Below are 24736 nucleotides of genomic sequence, written 5' to 3' on the forward strand. Positions count from 1 at the left end.
ATCAGAAGCCAGCTGGGGCACTACATCACTTCACGCACTCTTGCTGACAACGGCGCTTCGTCAACAGTGATGTACAGGCAGTTCTTTGATAAGCTGGATGATGAAGACAAAGAACGCTTGGAAACGGTCTACGCTTCAATGGAAGGGTTTGACGGAAGTACAGAAACACCCCTGGGTATCCTATCTTTCCCCGTTACTCTTACTGATGGGAATCATTCACGCACAGAAGACGTGGATTTTGTCGTGATGAAAAAGCCACATCACACGTACGACATCCTATTCGGAAGAGACGGGATGGCAAGATTCAACGCCGTGGTATCTTCAGTCCACGGCATGATGGGATGGCCAACAGCTGAGGGTGTAGCGATGATCTCTGGCATTCCCCAGGTATGCATTGCATCTGTTTCATCTAAACCCAAACCGAAAAAGGCTAAACCAACCATCACTGAACCAGAAAAATGGGCTTTCAATGGCAAATACCCCGACCAGGCCGTTACCATTGGACCAACAATCGTTGATCCCACCCGCACCTTACTCAAACGCTTACTGCAGAAAAACGCTGACATCTTTGCGTGGGCACCAGCTGACATGACTGGTGTACCCCGAAGTAAGGCGGAGCATAAGCTCAAGTGCGATCCGGCTGTTACGCCAGTCGTACAAAAGCGCAGAGTAATGGGGCCTGAACAAACTAACGCGTGTAGAACCCAAGTTAAGGAACTCCTTGACGCAGGCATCGTACGCGTTAGTAGATATCAAACATGGGTTGCAAATCCCGTAATGGTACCGAAGAATGACAAACAATGGCGCATGTGCATAGATTTCAAAGATTTGAACAAAGCATGCCCCAAAGATTGTTATCCGTTACCAGAAATTGATCTCAAAGTGGATTCGTTGGCACCATTTCGCCTTAAATGCTTCTTGGATGCGTATAAGGGGTACCACCAAATCCACATGGCCATTGATGACCAGGACAAAACAGCATTTCGGACGCCCGATGGTACATTTTGTTATAAAATGATGCCATTCGGACTTAAGAATGCAGGGTCCACGTACCAACGACTAATGGACAAAGAGTTTCATGCCCAAATCGGGAGAAACTTGGAAGTCTATATGGATGATTTGGTCATCAAAAGCCTCGAGCCAGAGGCGATGTTGAAAGACATTGAAGAAACTTTCAACACGCTCCGAAAGATAAACATGAAGCTCAACCCGAGCAAGTGTTCATTTGGGATGGAAGAAGGGAAGTTCTTGGGAGTCATTGTTACTAAAGATTGCTTTAAAGCGAACCCTGAAAAGGTCGAAGCCATTGTTAAAATGGAATCACCTACCACCATCAAACAGGCTCAGACACTGAATGGACGACTAGTCGCACTTAATCGCTTCTTGGCAAACCATGCGGATAAGTCGTTTCCTTTCGTGTCAACATTGAGAAACTGCTTGAAGAAAACGCACTTCCGCTGGACACCAGAAGCGGAAGCAGCTTTTCAGGAGATTCGGTCACGCCTAATCGAACTCCCAACACTTACAGCACCACAAGCGGGAGAGGAGTTAATCCTATACCTTTCCGCAACAGATAGAGCAACCGGGGCAGTCCTGCTAGTAGAACGAAAGGGCATCCAGATGCCAATCTATTATGTTAGCCGTGTACTAACAGACGTAGAAACCCGGTACTCTACCCTCGAAAAATTAGTCTTAGCACTTATACACGCTTCACGCAGGTTAAGACGATATTTCCAGGGCCACCCAATCACCATTCTCACCAACTTCAAACTCTCAAATGTTCTAGGCAAACCCGAATTATCGGGACGTCTAGCCAAATGGGCAATTGAATTGGGAGAATATGCAATTAAGTACAAGCCAAGACCAGCCATAAAAGGCCAGGTCCTGGCCGATTTTATTGCAGAAGTCCCCGCTTCGCGGGAAAAAGAGTGCCAGGAGGAGGCTCAACCCTCCCCAGCACAGGACGTCAATGATGTCTAGCGACTCTACACTGATGGAGCAGCCAGTAACGAGGGTTCAGGCGCAGGGTTAAAATTAACCAACCCAGCAGGCCAAGAATATACTTACGCTATTCGGTTGGATTTTCCAAGTACGAATAATGAAGCCGAATATGAAGCATTCTTGGCCGGTTTGAGAATTGCGCGTAAGATGGGAGTGAAAAACTTGGAAGCCCACGTGGATTCCATGCTGGTGGCCAACCAAATAAATGGGACGTACACGGCTGTGAACGACACCATGGCCCTGTACCTCGCCCAGGCAAAAACCCTTATGCGTAATTTTAGTGATTGTAAAGTCATACACGTCAAGCGCAGCGAAAACAAATCTGCGGATGCGTTAAGCAAGCTTGCATCACTAGCCTTCACCCACTTGGGAAAGGACATCCGCATTGAACTCCTCGAAGCACCATCAGTCCCGCACAAGGAAATTTGTGTCATCCAAACCAGTACAGAAACGTGGATGACACCAATAATAAATTACCTTGCAGCAGGAATACTACCAGAGTCAAAAACACAGGCAAGAAAACTACGCTGTAAAGCACTGAATTATCAACTCGTCAATGACATCCTTTACAGACGTAACTTTCTTGGCCCACTCTTGAGATGCGTGGACAACCAAGATGCCGACTACCTCCTAAGGGAAGTACACGAAGGCATCTGTGGGGTACACGCAGGTCCCCGCGCTGTTGTAGCCAAGCTAAACAACGCGGGATACTTTTGGCCGGGGATGCATACGGATGCACTGGCATACATCAGAAAATGCAGGTCTTGCCAGCTTTACGCACCTAACACGCATCGCCCGAAAAACGAACTGGTTCCAGTCACTTCTTCGTGGCCATTTCAGAAGTGGGCCATCGATGTGACAGGCCCATTTCCTACAGCAGCAGGAAATGTTCAGTTCCTAGTGGTAGCCATCGACTACTTCACCAAGTGGATAGAAGCAAAACCTTTAGCCCAAACAACCGCAAAGCATATCAAAAAATTTATTTGGGAATTTATAATTTGTCGTTTTGGACTTCCACTGAATTTGGTGAGCGATAACGGCACCAACTTTGCTGACAAGAAGCTACAACAGTGGCTAAAAGAACTTCAAATCACCCACACCTTTACCTCAGTGGCACACCCGCAAGGTAATGGTGAGGTGGAAAGAGCAAACAAAAGCATCGTTGATGGCATAAAGAAAAGACTCTCGGAGCACAGATCCGGCTGGGTGGACGAGCTTCCGCACGTCCTTTGGGCAAACAGAACGCTGAAGAAGGCCAGTACGGGAGAAACCCCGTTCAGCCTCACTTATGGCACTGAAGCCATGGTCCCGGTCGAAATTGGTCTACCCTCACCAAGGGTCTTGAGTCAGCCAGAAGACAATGATGCGGAAAGACGGTTGGATCTTATGCTAACCGAGGAACGCAGAGACTTAGCCGCAGTGCGTGAAGAGAACTACAAACGACAAATGCAAAAGTACTACAACACGCGGGTAAAACTCTGCAACTTCAAGGAAGGAGACTACATATTGCGTAACAACGAGGCTTCAAACCAAGAGCGCTCAGGAAAGCTGGCCCCGATCTGGGAAGGGCCATACATTATCAAAGAAGTCCTGGGAAAAGGCGCATACCGGCTTGAAAGGCTCGGTGGCACTCCTATCCCAAGAACATGGAATGGAGCTCAATTACGCAAATGTTATATGTAGATCAATTCCAAACTTGTAAAGAAAAGGCCTAGAGCCACTTCTAATGGAAATGATTCTCCTTACACAATGTGTTGATAGCCTTGCCTTTAACTTATGAACTTCCCATGTGCCGGTATTCACCGCACCAATGCGTGAAGAAGTAAGTAGTTGCGTGTGGAAGGCGGCAAAACCCGCATAAACACAACGCTAAAAATGTTAAAAAGTTCTAAGGAAAACCTACACGCAGGTCAGACGTAAGTTAAGTTTAGCCATCCTTGTGAGTGCAAGTGACGGTCTTACCCGCACAATCACGAACAAGGAAGCAAAACTTCAACCTATCATCTACCACGTTCAAAGGTTAACTTATACTAAATAATAAGGAAAGCCTACACGCAGGTCAGATGTAAGTCAAGTTTAGTCATCCTTGTAAGTGCAAGTGACGGTCTTACCCGCACAATCACAAACAAGGAAGCAAAACTTCAACCTATCATCTACCACGTTCAAGGGTTAACTTATTCTGAACACTTAGAAAATTTCAAGGAAAAGATAAGGAAAACTTCCACGCAGGATAAATGTAAGTTTAGCCATCCTACTAAGTGCAAGTGACGGTCTTACCCGCACAATCATGAAAGAGGAAGAAAAAATAAACTTATAATTTACCATGTCAAAAAGTTAACTTATCTAAGTACTAAAGAAATTGCCAAGTGTAAACATGCGTTAAATAAAGAAAAGGACAAACACATTCTTTATTTCAACTTGAATATTACAAACATTGCTGGGTATATACCCGCATACAAAAGAAGTAAGAGCAAATATCTACGCTAGTGGTGGAAAGGGATCTTTTGGATCATGCTTCAGGACCACTCCCACTTGGACCCGCACCATCAGCAGAGTGTGACGGTTCAAGGAAAGCTCTAAGGACAGCAAGCCCATCATCAGCAGCAGCAATTTCATTTACCTTCTCCACCACCGGATGCGGGAAGGCAGCATAATGGTTCACTGCTTGGTCATAAATAGTTTCGGTATCCGCATTATACAGAGGGAAGTTGGAAGGCGGGACGCCTTTCTCAGCAAACCCTAGACCAAGCAGGAAGCCGGTCCGTTCCCCATCCTCATGAGAAGCGTTGAGAGCTGCGCTCATAGCATCGTCGTAAGATGTCTCTGAAAAGACCCGATGCACAACCTACAAAAAATGTACAAGTATAAGAACTATTCTACAAAGGAAAGCGTGACGACATAAAGCTAAAATACCTGAGGCAACGCTTCTCGAAGAAGCCATTCCTTGGCAGCCAGAGCTTGGGTGCAGGCGCGTTCAGCTTCGTTCTTATTAAGATTGGCGAGAAGCACATCCTTTGCGGCGGCCTCTTCAACGCCCTTAAGCTTCCGCTCGGTCTGCGCAAGCACACCCCTCTGGTCCAGGATCTCTTGAAGCTTCTTCGCATCCTCCATAGCCAAGGCATCATGAGCCTGTTGAAGAGCCTCTAACTTAGCTTTAAGTTCTTCATTCTCCAGGCGGAGAGGCTCAGCAACAGCTTCAGCCTTGGTGGCCCTCTCGGTCGCGTTCCTCGCAGTCTCCTTAGCTAGCCGAAGCTGTTCGTTAACAGCTTGGGCAGCCTTGGAGCGGGCCTCGAGTCGCGCTTGAACCTCAACCTCGAGGGCCTTGAAGGCCTTCTCCTTCTCCGCAGATACCGCGGTCAGTTTTTGGTTCTCCTCCCGGAGAGCACGCGCCTGAGATATTTCTTTAACACGAGCTGCTTTCAACTTGTCGTTTTCACGACAAAGCAGCTCGACGCGTGGCTGCATCCGGGCCAGGAGAACCCGAAGCTCGTTGGTTAGCCTACCCTCCTGGTAGCTAACCATGGCTTCCCCCAACGCACCATGGGGAGCAGCGTGGCGAGCCCAGTCCACGCACTCCACAGGTGTACGAAGGGTTGTTCCTCGGCGTATGTTCCATCTTGGAACATACACTTCATTGGAATCCGACACTGCAAAAGAAACAAAGCAGTTAGGAAAAGATGATAAAAATTACATAAAGGACAAAAGAACCCTACGCACCTGTAGGGTCGATCACAGGCCGATAGCCACCGAACCCATCACGTGAACCTAAGGGAAATCCATCCAAAAGGTCAGGCAGATGGGAAGGTAGCAAAGATCGGCGAGAAGCCCCGCGCGTACCTGAATGTCCAGCCGTCGAGGCCGATGGCGGAGGCGGCATGGTTTCCGCCGCAGTCGATGGCGGAGGCATGGTGTCCGTCGCGGACGCCGCCGAAGAGTCAGCAGCAACAGTAACCGCCGGCTCGGTGAACGATGCTGTAAAAATTGCACTCACCGCCGGCGGTGACGTCATCTCGGCTGGAACAGTCGGCTCAGAATGAGCAACTGAACCAGCGGAAGCAGGCGCAGGCGCCTGGGTCGACGCCTCAGGTAGGCTGACCAAGCCTACCGTCATTGGCGGAGAGGTTGTACTCGGCCCCTCACCCTGGAATGCGCCAACATCCACACCTGCGTAAAGAAGAAAAGTGTTAAAAAGACTTGAAGATTAAACTATGAAAATAAAAGCTAAGAGTTGTACTTACAGGGTTTCTTCCGCTTGAACGTACGGACGGGCGGGGACGAACCCGATGGAGCCGGTCTCTTGATGCCGGTCACCGTGGTTGTCATTGGTTCTCCAGAGGTAACAGTCGTAGCCTCCGGAACAGTGGTCTTCTCACCACCGGGCTTCCCCCCCCGCCTCTTCACTATCTGACTCAGTGTCAGATAGGAGCACTGGATCGGCTGTGGAGGCCGCCTTCTCCTTCCCTTTCCCGCCGGCAGCCCGCTTCTTCCGCACTAACGAAGGACCATCTGCGGATTCCTCAGAAGAAGACAGGGTGTAAGGAATTCCAGCAGCGGGTACAGCACTGAGGGGTGGAGGGGAGAATAACGCCTTACCTGGCCGCCGGTGGCTCAGGATCTCGTGGCCCAGCGGATAAACCTCTACAAACCGATCCGCTGTTTGCTCCAGGATGGGCAACTCGTTCTCATCAAGAGCACGAGTACCCATCCGCACAGGATCGTCAGCTTCCCGCGGGTACAGGAGCGACTCCAAATTGTTCCCCTCTAAGAGAAAAGAAACAGTTAGAAGACAAACTCATATCAGCAAGAAAGACAAGACATACCATAAGGAGTAGAGTTCAAACCGTATTCGAGAAGGATGGGAACCTGAGACGCCTCCTTCCACACCCGGCTCATCCCCAGCATCACCATCCCGGACTCCGCAAACCGGTAAACCGGAGATTGGACCAGGGATATCTTCGAGAACCATTCCGCCTTCTGGTAGTTGGGGGCGTGAAGGCTCGGAATTGCTTGGCCATTTTTAAACTTCATGGCAAGGGGGACGGCGCGGGCGGATATGTAGAAGAACTCCCGCTTCCACGATCGGAGACTGCGCTCGGTCGCACAAATCTTTAAACCCTTGATACGGGTTGTCAGGGTGTACCACCCCTGGATGCACCTCCAGGTATAGAAGGTCATCAGGCGGTCCACATGGGGCTCGATGCCCAGAATCCGGCACACCCACTCGAAGTGGCGAATCTTGGCGACCGCCATAGGGTGCAGCTCGGTCAAATGAACACCGTGCTTCTCAAGGACACGGTAAACAAATTTTGTCAATGGGAATCTAAGATTCCCATAGACAAAAAATGCAGCATAAACCCCGATCTTGCCTCTGGGGGCATCGTACACGGTCTGGTGGGATTCAGGAAACTCAGGCTCGAGGGGATCGAGCATGAACTTCCTGACAACATACCGGTACTGATCGCCGGGCAGAGCACACTGGCACTCGCCAGCAGTACTCCTGTCGTCGGCCACAGCTTCAGCATCACGTGAAGACATCTTGCAGAGGAAGAAGAAAACGATTTCGGGAGAATGCTCGATTAAATAAAGGAGTATTCGCCGGAAATCGCCTTAAAGATGAAGAGAAGAGTGAAAAGTGTGAATTGCAAATAACCTTCTCCCCCTTTATATAGTAATCGCAATTAATGCGGTGAATTTAATGCGGAGGAGAGAGAAATCGAAGGTGCAATGAAACTATGACACGTGGCAAAAAGCAAACTGGCAACAGCTGTTGACAGGACGCGTGCCAGTAATTTCGCGGCCACGCGCCCGAAAAATCGTGCCCACGCGCCTGAAAAAGCGACTGGAATGACCATGTTCTGTCACGTCACCATAACTTCCTGCACGACCTGACACAGTCAGAAGAAACCGTCGCACGACGTTTCAGATGTCTGGATTGTTCTTATCCTTACCAACCTTTCGAATTTCAAAATTCAAAATTCAAAAAGATTCAAAAGTAAGCGGGAAAATACCCCTTACCTTGGCAACCAAGTAACCATAAGACGGATGCGGGTACAGTGTTCAGGCAAAACCCTTCACATACCTAGCATCCGCAGGGAATTGAAGCCAAGAAAACCCCGGCAACAAAGTAACTATAAGGCGGGTGCGGGTACAGTGTTAGGGCAAAACCCTTCACATACCTAGCACCCGCAGGGAATTGACGCCAGGGGTACCTTGAAAGTAAAGTAACTGTAAGACGAGCGCGGGTACAGTGTTAAGGCAAAACCCTTCACATACCTAGCGCTCCGCAGGGAATTGAAACCAAGAAGGATCTTTTGGGCAATGCTTGTGGAAACGGAAATAACATCCCCGCATAGCGGGAACGTCGAGAAATACATTGTTTTGAGGCTCCAGGATGGAATTGGTGGTTTAAACATAATTGATCACTATGTTCAAAACCACTAAAACCTCAAGGAGAATCCACACAAGTAAGACTCAACGCTCCTGACTTGCGAGAAGGTTACATACCTACCCGCATCATACCCAAAGATCAAGCAAAAAAATCGGGAATTTTTGCAAGTGACATTAGGAAATCCGCGGGAAGAATCCCCACGGAGAACCTTAAAACTAAAAACCTTTTCAAAACCCCTTGCTTAAAGTCCAAAAGTTCACCTCACTTTATTGAACATTCATGAGAAGAACATTGGACTGGGGGGACTTGAAGAGGTAGGTCCCAGCAGAGCCCAGTTGGTCCCGCAAGACTCACCTTGAACAGGGACGTCTGCGCAAAGACCATCTGCTCCCGCAGGACCCACCATGCTCATAGAACCTTACGCGCAGTACGCAAGCTGTACACGCAGGGAAAGCCTCCCAATGGTGAAGTACCCCGCCTGTTCCCGCAGTTGCGGATACAAGCCATCAGGGAAGGCTACCCGCAGACAGCAGGGCTACACGCACAAGACAATAGATACTTCAGTAGTCACATGAAGGAATGAGCAAGGCGGGAACAATCCCGCCTAAATGAGCCAGTCTGTATGATTCTGAAAGATCTTTTGTACTATACCTACCAAGGTATGGATAGGACAGACGATCTGACCAGAACAACCCATGAGCCAATCACAGGGTGACAGCTCACCGACAACAGTGCGAGGAGGAGCACCCTCTAGTACTGTTTCACTATTAGCCGCTGCCTACTCACCAACCCTTACTGTGGGACATGCGCAGCCTACAGTTGGTGGAATAGTGTTACTATTGGCCGTAACCTTTTCACCAACCAGCATGGCCTGCGTACAATCCACAGTAGGTGGGACGTGCATAATCTACAGTTGGTGGAATAGTGCAGCCGACTTTGTCACTGTTGGCCGTAACCTACCCACCAACCAGTATGGCCTGTGCATAGTCCACTGTTGGTAGAACAGGAATACTATTCAGCCGGCTGTACCTGCTTGGAAACCTACCTTCGGCTATAAATACTCCAACATCTTGGAATGGTAAGATCATCTGCTATCCAGTTATCTAGCAATCTCTTAATATACACTTATATTCAGAGCAACCTAGTCTGATTCTCACGCCGGAGGGTGGTCACAAGGAGGAACCCCCCCTTCTCAGTGACGAGCTTACGGTGTTTGTTTTGCAGGTCTCCTGAAGAACAGCCTTCTCAGCTAGACCTCATCCGTGGGAAACATTACTTAACCCCCAGATTATCTATAATCTGTACCGGGTCACTTAGTGTTTCTTCAGTAGCCCAAATTTGCAGAAAAACAACCTGCAAAAACAAGTTGTAGTGTTAGGATTTTGAAGAGTGTTTCTAGTTTTTAATTTAATAAATCTAAAAGGTTGGATTGACATGTTGTTCAATTAGTTCTAGCCATTTTCTTATTCACAATGAATATATTTCAAGTATGAAATATTTCACTTATAGTTCAAGCGATGTTTAATCTAATTATGTCTAATAATACATATGTATATATAAAAATTATACGGTCCGGTTTTACACGGTTGGGTTTTGGTATAAACCGTAAACCAAACCGTTCGCTACGGTTTGAGATTTTTAAAACTGACCAACCGAAACTTAGAAAAAAAAAACCAACCATGAAACCAAACTGATGACCAGTTTGGGCGGTTTCACGATTTCAAACCGAACCATGAACACCCCTAGACCCAATAATCAAAATGTGAAGCAATAAGGCCTGCAAAGACGAACCTAATGATTTTTACCTTAACACCAAAAAGCAATTATGCCGCTACCATGAAGTGTTTAGGCTGCACATTCATTAGTTGGGCCAATATTCAAAACAACTGATAAAACCCAACATATATGTGTTATTTCTTACAACCTTCACGTTAGTTTCTAATATCTTTGTAATTTATCTAAAATTCATATTAAAAAATAAATATGGGATCAGATAAGATATTGATACCAAAGGACTTGTAGCTTAGAATCTCAATGGTATCAAGATGCTTGTTAAAATAGAGTCCCACCCAAATTGTGAGAGTTCAAGTTCCATAGTAAGAAAAAAATCGGTGTAATAATCTATTGTTCTAAAAAATAGTAGGATAAATTTTTATGTAACTTCTCTTATATAGAACATCAATTTGACATGAATGATAATCTGTATCAAGTTATTTTTCATTCTTCTTTTTATTGTTTTCAAATTTATTACTATTAAATGCAGGGTCGTCTCTGAAGATGCAAAAAAAATTTAGGGCCTGGGGCGCGGATGAAACCGGGCTTAAAACAAGTTTTCTCCTCCCAATTTTCCTTTAATGTGTTAAAAAATGATGATAAACCTATATATAAATGTTACAATGTAAACGGGTTTAATTTCGATATTAGAGTAATAATCAAATAAATTAAAGTTTATGAATTACTCCATAATGCAAAAAGGGTATAATTCCATTCAAAAATAGTAAATGTTAAACTACTCACTCATAAGAAAAGTTTAAAAAGATTAATAATAATAATAATAATAATAATAATAATAATAATAAAACAACTATTTAAATAGGGTGACTATAATAGGACTACATCACTTGCCTTTCTCTTTTAACAAGTCAGCTTTTTAGGTATTTTTTAAGCCTATTGATTAGATGTCCACATTTATTTTAAAGTCTTTTATCTATCTTCTTTCCTGTGTATCTTTCTCTTAGAAAACACAATTCTATTCTCCATTACAGAGCAATGTCGATCGCCGGAAAACCTCATTTTCTTTTCTCTCTACTCTTTTCTTCTCTATCTTCACTTTAACAACCAATCATATGGAAGGGTAGTTCATACGGTCAAGTTAAAAAATATAATATTTATAAAAAACCTTGGGCCCATGGAGGGAGTGGGCCTGGGGCCGTCGCCCTCCCCTCCGGTCGGCCCTGATTAAATGTTGGAAGGTTTGTTTGATTAATGCTCATTAAACCAGTAATTAAAAGAAATATTTGTATTGCTTTGAACACATGTTTTTTTCTAATTAATGATAAACTTACACAACCATAAATATACACCATTGCCATAAAAAACTTAAACCCTCAAAAATTGAGAAAAAAACATCTTATTATAACACCTTTATACTTGCCGTTAATCAAATATTATACTTGCAATTTTTATAAGATGGTTATCAAATTCAATGATATGCTGGAGCTAAATAATTACAAATGCCAACTAAATAACTATTACGGTTGTTGATATGTCAGTGAAGTCTTTGCCCACACCTGATTTTTTCTAATTAACTTCATTAAAACGGAAGATTTTTATATAATTTACTATAAAACGATTACAATAAAGTGGCAGGCAAACGGGCAACAAGCTGCGCCGCAACCCCCTTTTGAACAGCAAAGCCAATCCTGCTAAAAACGAAGCTTTGAGACCTAGAAGCTGAGAAGGTTCCGTGTACGACGCGCTGAACCCTACTCAAAATAAAACGAGCCAATAGCATGTCTTTAAGCGACGGTTTTCTCGCAAAACAAAGGTGACATTCCGTCCTCGAGTTATCTGGAATGGTTTAACAAAAACTAAACCCGAGTGGATGGATTTTAAAACGGTTTAAAGTTTGGACGGGAGTTGGAGTCACCTTCTTACCTTGATCCAGATTCAGATACAAAATCAAGGCATGGAGGATTTGATGCAAAAGGCAACAGAAGCTACCGACGATCTGTACAGGATACGCGACACTTATTTTCCTAAAGACGTAAATCACAAAATCAACACACTCCAAACGCATTCTCAAATCGCACTTAACATTCTCGATTCAATTCCACTCGGTACACTTATTCATTACAAACCCTAGCTCTTCTGACTGCGTGCTGTTTTGCTATATGATTGATTCTTATAGTAGAAGGTGAAATTCGTACTAACTGCTGAATTTAGCTTTAGGTTAAGTGTTATTTTGAGATTACAGTAAGTTAATTAGGGATTAGGTTAACTGTTCATTTGCGATTGGACTAACTTAATCAGGAGTTAGGCCAACTGTAGGGGTGCAAATGAGCCAAGCCAAGCCCCAGCTCGGCTCGTTATGCTTACACTGAGCTCAAGCTCAGCTCGTTTCAATCTCTATATGTAAAGCTCGAGCTCATCTCAGATCGTTTACTATTTTTTAATTAATTTTTGTTTTTTTTTTCAATTATAATTTTATTTTTCATATATATATATATAACATAACATATATTATTAACAATTATAAAAATGATAGGCTCATTTAGGCTCACAAGCTAGCTCAGGCTCGGGCACGTTTAGGTGCGGCTCGATCAAGCTTTTTCACAAGCTGATCTCGAAATAGCTCGCGAACGGGTCGGCTCATTTACACCACGAATTAAGTGTTAATTTGCGGTTAGAATAAGTTAATCTGTAAAATTTTAACTGAATGCATTTTTTTGCTATGATTATGATGAGCAGAAGAGAGAAAACTGGCTACACAACGAGCAACATATGAATATTTGAGAGGAAAGATATTAGATGTCTTTGAAGAGTATTCAAAGAAAGCAGAAGATCATCTTTCTAAAGCTGTAAGTGAAAACTAAAAACTGAAAACATCTTGATCTAAGTTTTTCATATTGAGTCGGTTATCTGCCTTTTCAGGTCAAGTTGAATCCGTCACTTGCAGACGCGTGGCTATGTTTAGGAAACTGTATATGGAAAAAGGGAGATTTGCCTGCAACAAGGAACTGCTTTACGCTTGCTCTAAGCAAGGTTGCTTGTGTGATAAGTTTTTACAATCTTAATACTGTTAACTGAGTGCGATTTGAATCTTTTGTTATTGTTTTTAATTGGTCAAAATACAGGGTCCAAATAAAAGGATATTAAGTCAGTTATCAATGCTTGAAAGACGAATGGCTCAAGGTAAGCAACATTGATTGTTTGTTAACTTGTTATTTAATCATGTTTTATTGTCATCAAGTTGTTTCTTTACAGTTTCTTGTTGATTTTTAGGTGCTGAAAATCAGGAAGAAATTGTTGCTGAAAGCATCAAACACGCGAAAGAAGCTATTGCTCTAGATGTCAAGGATGGGAATTCATGGTGTAAGATATATTTTGTGATTTGTGTCTCAATATTAAACATGCAATTAACCATCACTAAACGTTTCTTATTTGATTGAGACAACCTTGTATTTTAATAGACAACCTCGGGAATGCTTGTCTCACTTGTTTCTTTGTCACGGGTGCATGGGATCACAGCAAATTACAACAGTCTTTGAAAGCATACCAAAACGCCGTATGTTTGTAATCTAATTATTTAACAACCCCCCTCCTCATTCTTTCTTGAAAAAGGTTAAAATTGATCTAATCGTTTTCTTTCATGATGTAATAGGAGAAAGATGAGGGCATGAAAATGAACCCGGATTTATATTTCAACTGTGCTACTGTAAGTTTCTCTCTCTAGATGATCTTGTGCAAGCTTAAATCAAGTTTTTAATACGATTTCTTGCTCTTCTACGTTTAGGGATGTAAACGAGCCAAGCTCGACTAGGCTCATTCTGAGCTCTTTTTCTAAAGCTAAAGCTTGCCTTGTGAGGCGTTTTTCAATCTCGGTCTCGGCTCATTTTTTATTTACTAATTAATTTATATGCATTTGTAATTATTATTTTTAATTATTTTTAGAAAACCCTTAAAAGAGCTCACGCTCGTGTGCAGTACCTTAAATGAGCTAAAGCTTGGCTCGAGCTGCGGTGTGAAATTAGTACATAGAAGTCTAAAAGAGTTAAAACTTAAATATACACAAGGCTTGTCAAGCCTCTATGAGCGTAAACGATCTTTCCATTTAGGGCTCTCGCTCGGGCTCGATAAGGCTCGGTTCGTTTCGAGCTTTTTATCGATCTGATCTCGAGTAGCTAGGCTTGTTTGCTGATTTGATGTGTGTTTGTTGACTTGATATGATTTTTATCACTAATTCAGGTAAATACATACCTAGAGAATTATGAAAGGGCTCTTAGTGGATTTGAAGCAGCTGCATTGATAGACCCTTGTCTTAATGCTACCGAGGAAGTTAAAAAGATGATTAATCTTGTTGATAAGTTAGACGGTCTGTTGAAGGTGAGTTTCAGTTTCTTGATATTCTTAGTAATCTTTTTTATGTATATAATTGTCTTATGAGATTGAAATTTGACATGTTTAAGCTCATTTGCATGAATTTAGGCTTGTAAACAAACCGAACACAAACGGGGCATGTTCGTGTCCGTTCGTTTAACTTTAAACGAACAAACGATCGAACACGAACCATTAAACAAACAGGGCTGTCTTGTTCGTGTTCGTTTATGTTTGTTTGTTAACAGTATAAACGAATGGTTCATGAACGTAAACAAACGTATTAACTGAACATAAATGATGAACATAACTTAGAACAGAGAATCCAGGGCCTAGCCCTCTCTCACTGCATATGCAGGAGCCATGGAAATACCATCTTAAATATATTCTCCACACCATTAGCCTAGAAGCGTATTCCTATTATATATAGACTATGGTAATCGACTCAACAACTTAGCCACTTGTATTGATTTCCTTTTGACCCCCTTAAGAATACCTATAGATCACTTTCATAGCTCATTCCCATCATGAACAGACATAAACAAACATAAATGTACAAACGTTCACGGACATATATAAAATACAAAATCTTTTGTTCATGTTTGTTCGTTTATTAAACAAACAAACATAAGCGTTTCGTTTGCAAAGACTGTGATTATTGATATCAAGTACTTGTGATCCAGGGGCAAATTAAGGCTAAACGACTTGCTTCACTGACATCATCTCTTACTGAAGTTCAAGGTAAGCTACCTAACTTTATATCATGTTTTATACACATTATCTCTTATCTTATTATCTGCTGATTTCTATTTAAATTGTTATGTTTCTTTTTTGTTTCAAGTGAAACCATCTTACAAAAGGGCCACCATTGATAACCTGTTAGATGGTCTCAACAAGGCAATTGCAGTGGTGGGAAAAGTTCTTTTTTTCATTAAGCATGAGAATATTACTCCTCTGTACGTAATTTTCAGCCCGTTTGATTTGTTTAATTTAGAAAAAACCCAAATTGACTTGTTTATATACTTCATGTATTTGAGTTATTGCAGGTATTATCTGGTGTGTGATTCAAACCAAATCTGTTTTGTCCTTACAGTATACGGGATGAGCAATGAAGCTGTAAGTTTTTAAAAATCTTGTGTTATGCAACCTTAAGCCAAGTTTTGTAAAACTGAATGTATTTATTAAAACACATATGTAGAACTAAGAAAATTTGTTTTGTGTTGTAATACTTTGGTATATATTAAGTTTTCCTTTTTTTGCAACTGAGGTTAAATCTTCTTTTTTCTATTTCCATTTTATATGCAATGTAGTTTTTCTCTAATATTTTGTTATATTTAATATCTAACATAAATCCAAGCATACACAGCTTTTTTGTTTACAAGTGGATGTAATAAGTTTTGTTAAAAGTTTAGTTGTATCAAACATTAAGTTTTTTTGGAGGTAAAAGAGAGCAAAGTAGATATTTTGTTCGATACAGCTCAGTTTTCAATAAAATTATATATCGAACGTGTAGACAAAATAATTTAACAAGTTGTATAATTTGATTTATATTAGATATTAAATATTACACATTACTAAAGAAGAACTACTTCAAAAATATATAAATGAAATTAAACAAGTAAAAAAAAATGAATTCGTGAGGGAGTTGCAACCTGTTGCTGCTTACTATAGTACAGAACCACAACACAAAAAAGTTTATAAATTTTTTTCAGTAATACATTAATTTTTACTAAAATAATTTCATCCTTTGGAGAATTTCTGTGTTTTAAACAATTAAATTAAATTTCTGATTATTTTGATTTATGTTTTGGTGGTTCTTTAATTTTTCAATCTGTTTTTTGTACAGATTAAAGAAGGTGACCAAGTTACACTGTTGGATCCATGTTTTCGTAACAACAATTTTTCTTGGAACGAGAAGGTTTGTTATTTCTGCAAATATATAATAACATATTCGGCACTCGCTTAACCATATATTCTTTTATATTTTGTTGCAGCATTATGAGTTGAGATCGATTCGTGTGGATTTTTTGGAGCAAGTACAAGTGAATGGAAAACCCATCCCTCCTCGCCATTCTGTGCGGTCATCAATCTATGCACAACATAAACCGTGAAGATGGATGTTGAAAAATGAAATAGACATGAAAATGAAAATATGTTAAATTTAAGATTTGGAAAAAGATTGGATATTGTTTGGTGATCTTGGTGTACCCTTTAATTCTTTCAAATGCAATTTCAAGGAATGACTTTGTTGCAATGTTTTATGGCTTGAAAAGTCTACATGAAAAGGTTCAGTCTTTTTTTGTTTTTTAGTATATTTTATAATAATTTTTTTGTAACCCAGATAATAATGGTAAAAAAGATATCCGAGTTTGGTGGAAAAGTAGGGATAAATTGGCACTTGAGTCCCTGTAGAAAGAAACTATGTTACCTACCAACCTAAAACAAAAGGAGAGGGAGATTAACTTTAGCCCTAAGTTACCAAATCTTATCTTTTCTTTTCACTTTCGATAGGATACGGTTTCCTACAATTTCAATAATTGATGAATTGTTAATATATAATATAATATAATATAATATTTGCGTCAAATGAAATCTACAACTAAATCAACATCGTTTTTGCATTTCAAAGGTAATCTATTTTATATTAACATCAAATTTGTACCCTTTCTGGAGTAGGACGACTTTAATCTCTACATTTCTTTTTATTAAACACCATGGTTTGGCTCCGTTATTTGAATTAATTAATCTGTTTTTGGTTAATCAGTTTGGTTTCGGTTAATAACCAAAATCAAACTTGGATTAATAAATACATGAAATTGAAGGTATGCAATGTAGACATATATACATAACATGGAGGTATATATACAAAAACTGGTAGTAGGTATAAAACATGTAATGGAGGTATAAAAATCTATAAATATATGCAAATATGAATGGTTCGGTTAGCTGAGGGTACAAAAAATAAACAACCGTTTTTTCGGTTCATTTCAGTCAACCGATGGTACACAAGATAACAGATAACATTTTTTCGGTTAGTTCCGGTTCGGTTTCGTCAGTTCTCTGTTCAGTTCGGTTTCGTCAGTTCTCTGTTCAGTTCGGTTATTGCTCACCTTTTTTTCTTGATATATGACATAATTTTTTTTGTGTATCAGTTTGTTGGCAACAGAATGATTGTTTACTTAATATTGGTTTTGCAGGCAATTTTTTATATATTTAGAGAAATCTTGATTTGTTGGATTCAAGGCACATAAATAATGGAGGCCAAATTGTTACATAGCGTACACTTGACAACATTAACCAGCTCCGAAAGCATGTTATCAACACCAAATAATTTCATGGAATTATGTACAAGGTTTGAGAAAAACAAAAGGGTTAATATGCTTAAATGCAATGTTGTGCAAACTGTAAAACCAGTGATTGGACATAGAGCAGAAAGGTTAAAGGTTTCGTGTACTTCTCAGAACTTTCCAGGTACTGCATCGTAGGCAACCATAAGTCAGTGTTTGAGGGTAATGTGGGGAATTTCATAGTCAAAGAGAGAAATGTGAGAGGCGGTATTTAGGGCCATAGGATGTGGTTGATCCACAGTGTCTTGAGCATATTGAAGTTTTGATGTATAATTGCAAAGAACTTGAAGATATCCCATTAGCCATATAATTTGTATCTATGTGAAGTTTTGATGTGGTTGATCCACAGTGTCTTGGGCATATTGAAGTTTTGTAGATTATCAAACATGATGTCTAAACGTCTAATTCATGAATCTATCTATTAAACATGTGTAGACACATGGGATCAAAGGCCTTGCATTTAGATCAGTCCATGCATGTAAATTGTGCTCTTCATGACTGTGAGATGGTTAACACTATTTTTTTTTTTTTAATTTGGTTTCTTCTTGTAGCTTCAATACTTGAATCAGAAGCAATTACCACAGAGGAAGATCTGGTATTAAAGGTATTTATTTTCCACAATGTTTCTTATGTTGAATGTATAAAGTGAAACTTAAGGCCGATGCCTTTCGAAACCTTTTCTGATTCTCTGAATCAGCGAGTTGGATAACAAGTAGGCCGGTAAGTGAACCGAACATTCAGTGAATTGTTCAGCGGGAAGTTCGTTGTTCAGCGGGAAGTTCGTTTATTTAATAAAAGAACGAACATGAACAAAACTTTTTGTTCATTTAGTTAAACGGAAAGAACATGAACACAAATCCCGTTCTTTCATTTATGTTCGTAACGTTCTTTTATTTTAGCTCGTTAATGTTCATTCTTTTGCGTTTTCTTATCTTCGTTAGTGTACGTTTAATTTTTATTTAGTGTTTGCTCAGTAATGTTTGTTTAAATTCGTTCATCTATGTTCAGTTATATTAGTTCATTTATGATTGTTTATGTTTGTGAACAGTTCATTTATACTATTAATGAATGAACGAATAGCAACAAATATGAACACATTCATTTTCTTAATGAACGAACACGAACAAGAAAGCTCTGTTTGTTTTAACTGTTCGTGTTTGTTTGGTTAAAGCTAAACAATCAAAAAGAACATGCTATGGTCATGTTCGTTCGGTTCGTTTACAGGCCTAGTGACACATAATTCTCATTATTACTTTGGTACAGGGTGAAATGGGCTAGGTCGGTTGACACAAAACACTTTTTTCCAATGTTCTGTAAATAATTCATGTTTTGTATGATCACAAAAAGAATACCATTATCAAAATAATAATAATAATAATTATTATTATTATTATTATTATTATTATTATTATTATTATAGTAACAAAAATAAACTAGTTTTCTGTAAATGGGTCATGATTGCCACCCCTCATGTTTAAGCTTTATAGTTATAAGATAATATAAAGAAAAAGTTAAGTTTGCAATCATGAAGTTGCAAGTCACATTGCATGTATGGCATCTATGGTAAATTCGTTGCATGCTTTGTGGATATATTAAGTTAGTTTTCCAAATTGAAGAAAGTTATAACACAAACTTGATTAAGCTTTCTTAATTAATTTACTGAGGTGATATTTATTTGCAGAAAAAGTCTGAGGAGATTGAGCCGTGTTTGAGTGGAAGGTGTATTTATCTTGTAGGTCAGTTTTAATGACATTTTCTGCCTTTAGATTATAAAAGTTCAGAATATTATCGGTTATATAATTTTCTGTATAATATATTTGACATGCTAATTTATATTTTAAAAAAGCTGGACAAAGAGTTCAACCCAACTTGACCAGTTTCAACTTTAGTTTTCAATTCTTTTGACCCGAACCTGTTTTGACAAGTTATTCAACCTGCCCGACCTGCCCATTTGGTCAACTCTAGTAAAATGTAAACACTATTTTGTGCGTATGTGTAACTGTGTATTATATGAAATTAATGTAGGAATGATGGGATCAGGGAAAACAACAATTGGCCAGATCTTGTCAGAGGTGCTCGGTTATTCTTTTTTTGACAGGTTTGTGACTCATTTCCTTCTTTATATCTTGCTTTGAAATTTTAAACTTAATTTCAATTCTTTCTTATTCAGAATTTCAGATAACCATTTAGTTTATTGTCCTCCATAATATTCATGTGTTAGATGCCTGCAGTGATAAATTAATAGAACAGTCTGTTGGAGGAATCGCAGTTGCTGACATATTTAAGTTGCGTGGCGAGGCCTTTTTCAGAGATAACGAGGTTAGTGACTATGACCTGTTTGACTGAATCATTTTTAATATAGATAAAAAAGAGGTGGTATTAGTTTTGAAAAGAAAAGCAGAGGCCCGTCATCTGCTAGAATTGTGGTTTGGAAATCTTTTAGTTGACACGTTTGATTTCTTAGAGCTAAAACATTACCCAAATTGACCTTTCGTATACAAATGGGTTGAAATTCTTTCCACCTAGAATTTTAACTATTCATTACTTTCAATTTGTGGCTCTGAATATTTTTATTAATATCAAGTTTCATTCTTTTTTTAGACTGAGGTATTGCATAAGCTGTCATCAATGCGTCGGCTCGTTATTTCTACAGGTGGAGGTGCGGTTGTTCGGCCTATCAATTGGTATGGCAGCATGATCATTCCACCCTTCTCTTTCTCCATACTCTCCAAACTCTCATATCCTAATGCAAGTTTTAAGGAAGGGAATAAATGTCAAAATTTTTAAAAATGAGCATATATGATATTATGATTTTGAGTAAATTACATGGATGGTCCGAATTTTGGATTTTTTCCATAAATTTTAAAAGTTACGGATTTAGTCCCCACCCACTTAGTTTGCTTTCATAAATGGTCCCTGGGTCTGGTAAGAATACCATTTTGCCCTTTTTAAAAGATACACTTTGACCAAACCACAGGGACCATCTGTGTGATTTACTCATGATTTTTTTGTTGGGTAAATATGATATTATACCAAGTTTTGAGGGATTAATGAGAAGTTAGTCCTTTATATGGGATTTCTTTATGTTTAATTTTAGCAAAATAATATAACTGTTTTATTTACCAGGAAATACATGCACAAGGGTATAAGTGTCTTTATAGATGTGCCTTTGGATGCATTAGCACAAAGATTAACTGCTATAGGTACTGCATCTCGCCCGCTTTTGCATCATGCATCTGGTGATGCATACACACAAGTATGTTATATTATCTTTCATTCTAACTTTTTGAAAATAATTTTCAATACTAAAGCACATTACATTAATGTATCATTTTCTTGATATATATAGACATTGAAGAAACTATCTAAACTTTGGGAAGACAGGAGTGAAGCTTACACCAACGCTCACGTGAGAGTCTCGTTGGAGCGTATGTATAACTTCTTTTGTGTAATATTACTATCGCATATAGTGAAAGGGCAAAGTTGTCAATTAACAGAACGAGGAACTTAATTTTGTGTCCAGGTATTGCAGCCAAGTTGGGACATGATGATGTTTGTTGTATTAATCCAACTCAAATCGCAATTGAGGTCGATCTCTCTCCCTCTCTCTCTCTCTCTCTCATGCACACAAACACGCACATCTTTTAGATGTTAACTTTACTACCCGTTTGGCAGGCACTCATTCAAATTGAGGACTATTTGAAGAAATGAACCCACCATTTTGGGTTCGGCTCGTGTTTGTTGTGCAATTAGCCTTTGATAAAACACTAGTCGTCTTGTTATTGTTTAATAGTTTATTGTGTTTCATGCAAGTTTTGGAGCACGTCATTTTGACTATACCGTTTGTTTTGTTATATACATCAATAAAATGAGGTTTTCGCATTCCTTTTTGTTTTTTAATGGTGGTTTTGGTACATCTCTGTAAAGCCTAAACGAGCTTCAAAGTCCAAGCAACAGTAAAATGAGTTTTATTTTGGTTTGTTAATCTGTAATGTTTGATGCTTTTAAATTGAGCCCATACAAACCCATTAGAAAGATTACATAAAACCCAAATTAGCCATCATCATGTAACCATAAAGACCAAAAATGAGTGCTTGGGTTTATTTTGTCTCACACTTTACATCTAGCCTAGGGACTCGGCATGCTTCCAGCGCACTCATAATAATCATGTGATAATGTAAATAGTGTCAAAAACTATATTACTTAAGAGTGTTCTAACTGATTTTGGGCACAAATTCAACATGACATGTAACATATATAGACAATAGTATCTCAAACATTGGCGGTTTTTTAAGTTGTTTAGCACATAAGCTTATAATGGTGTGTCAAACACAATAGTATAATTCTTTGCAGATTTGATGATGCATTGTTGTAATATGTTTTCCCACACAAGTCTATTATGATGCGCCAAATTTCTCAGGTTTAAATCATTGTTGTACATTTTTTTGCTGTACTTTTCTTGGAGGCAAACACAAACACCAAAACAATATTAATTTGCATTCTGTTATACCATCCATCCATGATTGCATAATAACATTCAAAATCTTTAATCAACTCTCAAAACTGATAGGACACTATTTTAGTTGTATGTGCCTGCCTGCCTGCGCAATAAAAGCGACACCATCAATACATCTTTACATGACCGTCCGCTACAAACTCAAGAGTCAAGATAACATATTTACTGATTAATGAGGCCAACAACTAAACTTAAACTACAAGACCACTGACATGACAGTAACAATTAACTGCATTTGCTGCATATTATCACTTTACCTCTCAACTATGGTATACTTGATCATTTATAAATTACAAAAATGCACAATACACAAAAAAAAAAAAAAAAAAAAAGAGAAAGAAAGAAAGATTAAACACACCTTAAAACCTACAATCTCTTATCGCCCAACTTCAATCTAGCCTCAATCAACCTAGCAGTAAACTCACCATCACTAACCTTAAGCATATCCCAAACCGGCACCCGAATCCCGTTATCAGCCAACAACCGATGCCTTGGTTTAATCTTCCCCTCCAAACTATACGAAAAATACTGCGGAAACCTCTTCAAATCCCCCAAATCCCCTTTCATCTCATTCAAAAAGTAGGCAACTTTCGGTTTAAAATTATTCTCAATGCTAAACGTTAACAACCCGGGCGATCTCAACACCATATTCACCACTTCCTCATACTCAAACCCTAACCCCATCAAGTAATCCAGCTTAGGGATCAGCGTATACCGCACGTTCGAAACCAACAGCATGGTCGTCTGCGACGTGATTCTGTTGGGAGCCACGAAGCCTAGTTTCGTCAGGAACCATAATGTGGGTTTTAACTGAGCTTCCACATTGGAAGTTAACAGCCTCGGGCACCGAACTATGGATTTGGGGATGTCGAGAAACTCTAGGCCGACGTGGGTTAGCAGGAAGTCGAAAACGGGGTAAAGGTCGGCGTGGGGATCGCAGGTGAGGAGCTGCGGGTACATGTCGAAGATACGGCCGAAGTCGGAGCGGTTGATGCCCATTGAGGAGAGGCAGCTTTCGACGGATTTGAGGGTTTGGAGAGAGGCTGATCGGAAATCGGGGTTTTTATGAAGGGCTTTGGTGGGGTTGACTTTAAGGCCTTTCAGGTACAGAATCTTTTGCCGGAAGAGGATGCCGGAGTCGGTGGTGGTGGTGGCGGTAAAGATTCGATTTTTAGGGTTTAATGATGGTGGTTTGGGTTTTGGTGATGGTTGGAGTGTTGGAGGTTGAGAAATGAATCTGATTATCATTTGATGGTTTATTGGAGTGAGGTGGATGTGTTTTTGATGATATAGTTTCTGTGAAGAAGAAGAAAAAAAAAAGGATTGAGGGTTTTGTCTAATTTGAAGTTAAAAGGCTTTTATTTTTATTTTTTTTACTACTTTTATGTTTTTGTGATGGGGTGACAAAGAAGAGATTTGATATTTTACGTAACTCAAGGTCGATTTTTGTTCTTAAAATATTTAGTTTCAGCGGCATTAGGTGATGATGGGAGACTAGGCGAGTAAGTGGTCTTCACTAGTTGGATATTTAAACTGAACGGGTTTTATCTCACCATGTTGTTGTGCCTTTGGGCGAATTTTCACGGGCGTTAGCCTTAGATGAGGGTTTTCCGCGGATCAAAAGACGAGTGTATTCCAATATGATGAAATTAGCCAGTAACTCATTTAAATGTCGTTAGAGAAAAGGAATTACCGATAAAACAAACCAAACATTTAAAACAAACTGTGTGAATTGTTTGACTGAAAAATTATTTAATATTTATTTATTTTATAAGATGGTTACTCGTAAATGAGCCGAGCTACTCATGAGTTAGTTGACTCATAAAAACTTGAATCTAACCCAACATAAACAAGGCTAAATTTGAGGTCAAGTTTTTATTATTGCTTGCATTGGTGAGAAGTGAAAGTAAGGGGTGTTTGGAATTACTTATCTATATTATATATAAAATATGTATATAATATTTTGTTTAAATATTATATACATATTTTATATATGTATATAATATATACATATATATTATATATATGTATATAATATATTTTTGAATGAGTCAATTCAAAAAGGTTGACCTCAAATTTAGCCTTGTTTATGTTGTATATAATATATAACATATATATGTATATAATATATAACATATTTTGTTATACATATGTATATATTATATATATGTATAACAAAATTAACCTTTTTGAATGAGTCAATTCAAAAAGGTTAATTTTGTTTGGGTCGGGATGGGTTTTGGTTGAAAGGGGTCAAGTCATAACGAATTTCGGTTAGAACATGGTCAAGCGGAACGGGTTGCAGGTCAAGACGAGTTCAATGTAGCGTTACGTGCGCACCAACAAATGACTGAGCGTGCACAGTCGTTGTGTGACGTGCTTACTAAC

At 39.7% G+C, this 24736-nt stretch overlaps 3 protein-coding genes across 3 annotated transcripts; 2 read left to right on the forward strand and 1 right to left on the reverse strand.

Moving 5' to 3' along the window:
* The first annotated feature begins 12072 nt into the window (after positions 1-12072).
* LOC143565819 (uncharacterized) lies at positions 12073-16627 on the forward strand. The gene is made up of 13 exons (XM_077052678.1): positions 12073-12228; positions 12860-12969; positions 13043-13153; positions 13246-13303; positions 13394-13483; positions 13582-13676; positions 13773-13826; positions 14357-14494; positions 15169-15226; positions 15327-15441; positions 15532-15601; positions 16332-16403; positions 16480-16627. Exons 1-13 carry the CDS (start codon positions 12078-12080, stop codon positions 16594-16596), a joined length of 1239 nt encoding a protein of 412 aa, XP_076908793.1. The 5' UTR covers positions 12073-12077; the 3' UTR covers positions 16597-16627.
* Positions 16628-17698: 1071 nt separating this feature from the next.
* On the forward strand, positions 17699-21775 carry LOC143565826 (shikimate kinase, chloroplastic-like). Its single transcript, XM_077052685.1, has 10 exons — positions 17699-17956; positions 18384-18436; positions 19514-19568; positions 19858-19930; positions 20064-20151; positions 20434-20516; positions 20959-21088; positions 21182-21260; positions 21356-21420; positions 21508-21775. The coding sequence occupies exons 1-10, from the start codon at positions 17740-17742 to the stop codon at positions 21541-21543; spliced, it is 879 nt and encodes a 292-aa protein (XP_076908800.1). The 5' UTR covers positions 17699-17739; the 3' UTR covers positions 21544-21775.
* Positions 21776-22697: 922 nt separating this feature from the next.
* Positions 22698-23596, reverse strand: LOC143565827 (transcription termination factor MTEF1, chloroplastic-like). The gene has a single exon (XM_077052686.1). The coding sequence runs from the start codon at positions 23594-23596 to the stop codon at positions 22715-22717; it is 882 nt and encodes a 293-aa protein (XP_076908801.1). The 3' UTR covers positions 22698-22714.
* Between the last annotated feature and the right edge of the window lie 1140 nt (positions 23597-24736).

Source organism: Bidens hawaiensis, unplaced genomic scaffold (genome assembly GCF_021521415.1).
Source record: "Bidens hawaiensis isolate Kalapana, Puna unplaced genomic scaffold, B.hawaiensis_p1.1 tig00022545_1, whole genome shotgun sequence".
In the NCBI taxonomy this organism is placed as follows: domain Eukaryota; kingdom Viridiplantae; phylum Streptophyta; class Magnoliopsida; order Asterales; family Asteraceae; genus Bidens; species Bidens hawaiensis.

Bases quoted from the DNA above. Each gene is read 5' to 3' on its own strand.
- LOC143565826 (XM_077052685.1), top strand. From the start codon at position 17,740: ATGGAGGCCAAATTGTTACATAGCGTACACTTGACAACATTAACCAGC. The intron at 18,437-19,513 runs GTATTTATTTTC...ATTTATTTGCAG, and splicing joins AGGAAGATCTGGTATTAAAG to AAAAAGTCTGAGGAGATTGA. The intron at 21,421-21,507 runs GTCGATCTCTCT...CCCGTTTGGCAG, and splicing joins CAACTCAAATCGCAATTGAG to GCACTCATTCAAATTGAGGA.
- LOC143565819 (XM_077052678.1), top strand. From the start codon at position 12,078: ATGGAGGATTTGATGCAAAAGGCAACAGAAGCTACCGACGATCTGTAC. The intron at 12,970-13,042 runs GTAAGTGAAAAC...CTGCCTTTTCAG, and splicing joins AAGATCATCTTTCTAAAGCT to GTCAAGTTGAATCCGTCACT. The intron at 14,495-15,168 runs GTGAGTTTCAGT...CTTGTGATCCAG, and splicing joins AGTTAGACGGTCTGTTGAAG to GGGCAAATTAAGGCTAAACG.
- LOC143565827 (XM_077052686.1), bottom strand. From the start codon at position 23,596: ATGATAATCAGATTCATTTCTCAACCTCCAACACTCCAACCATCACCA.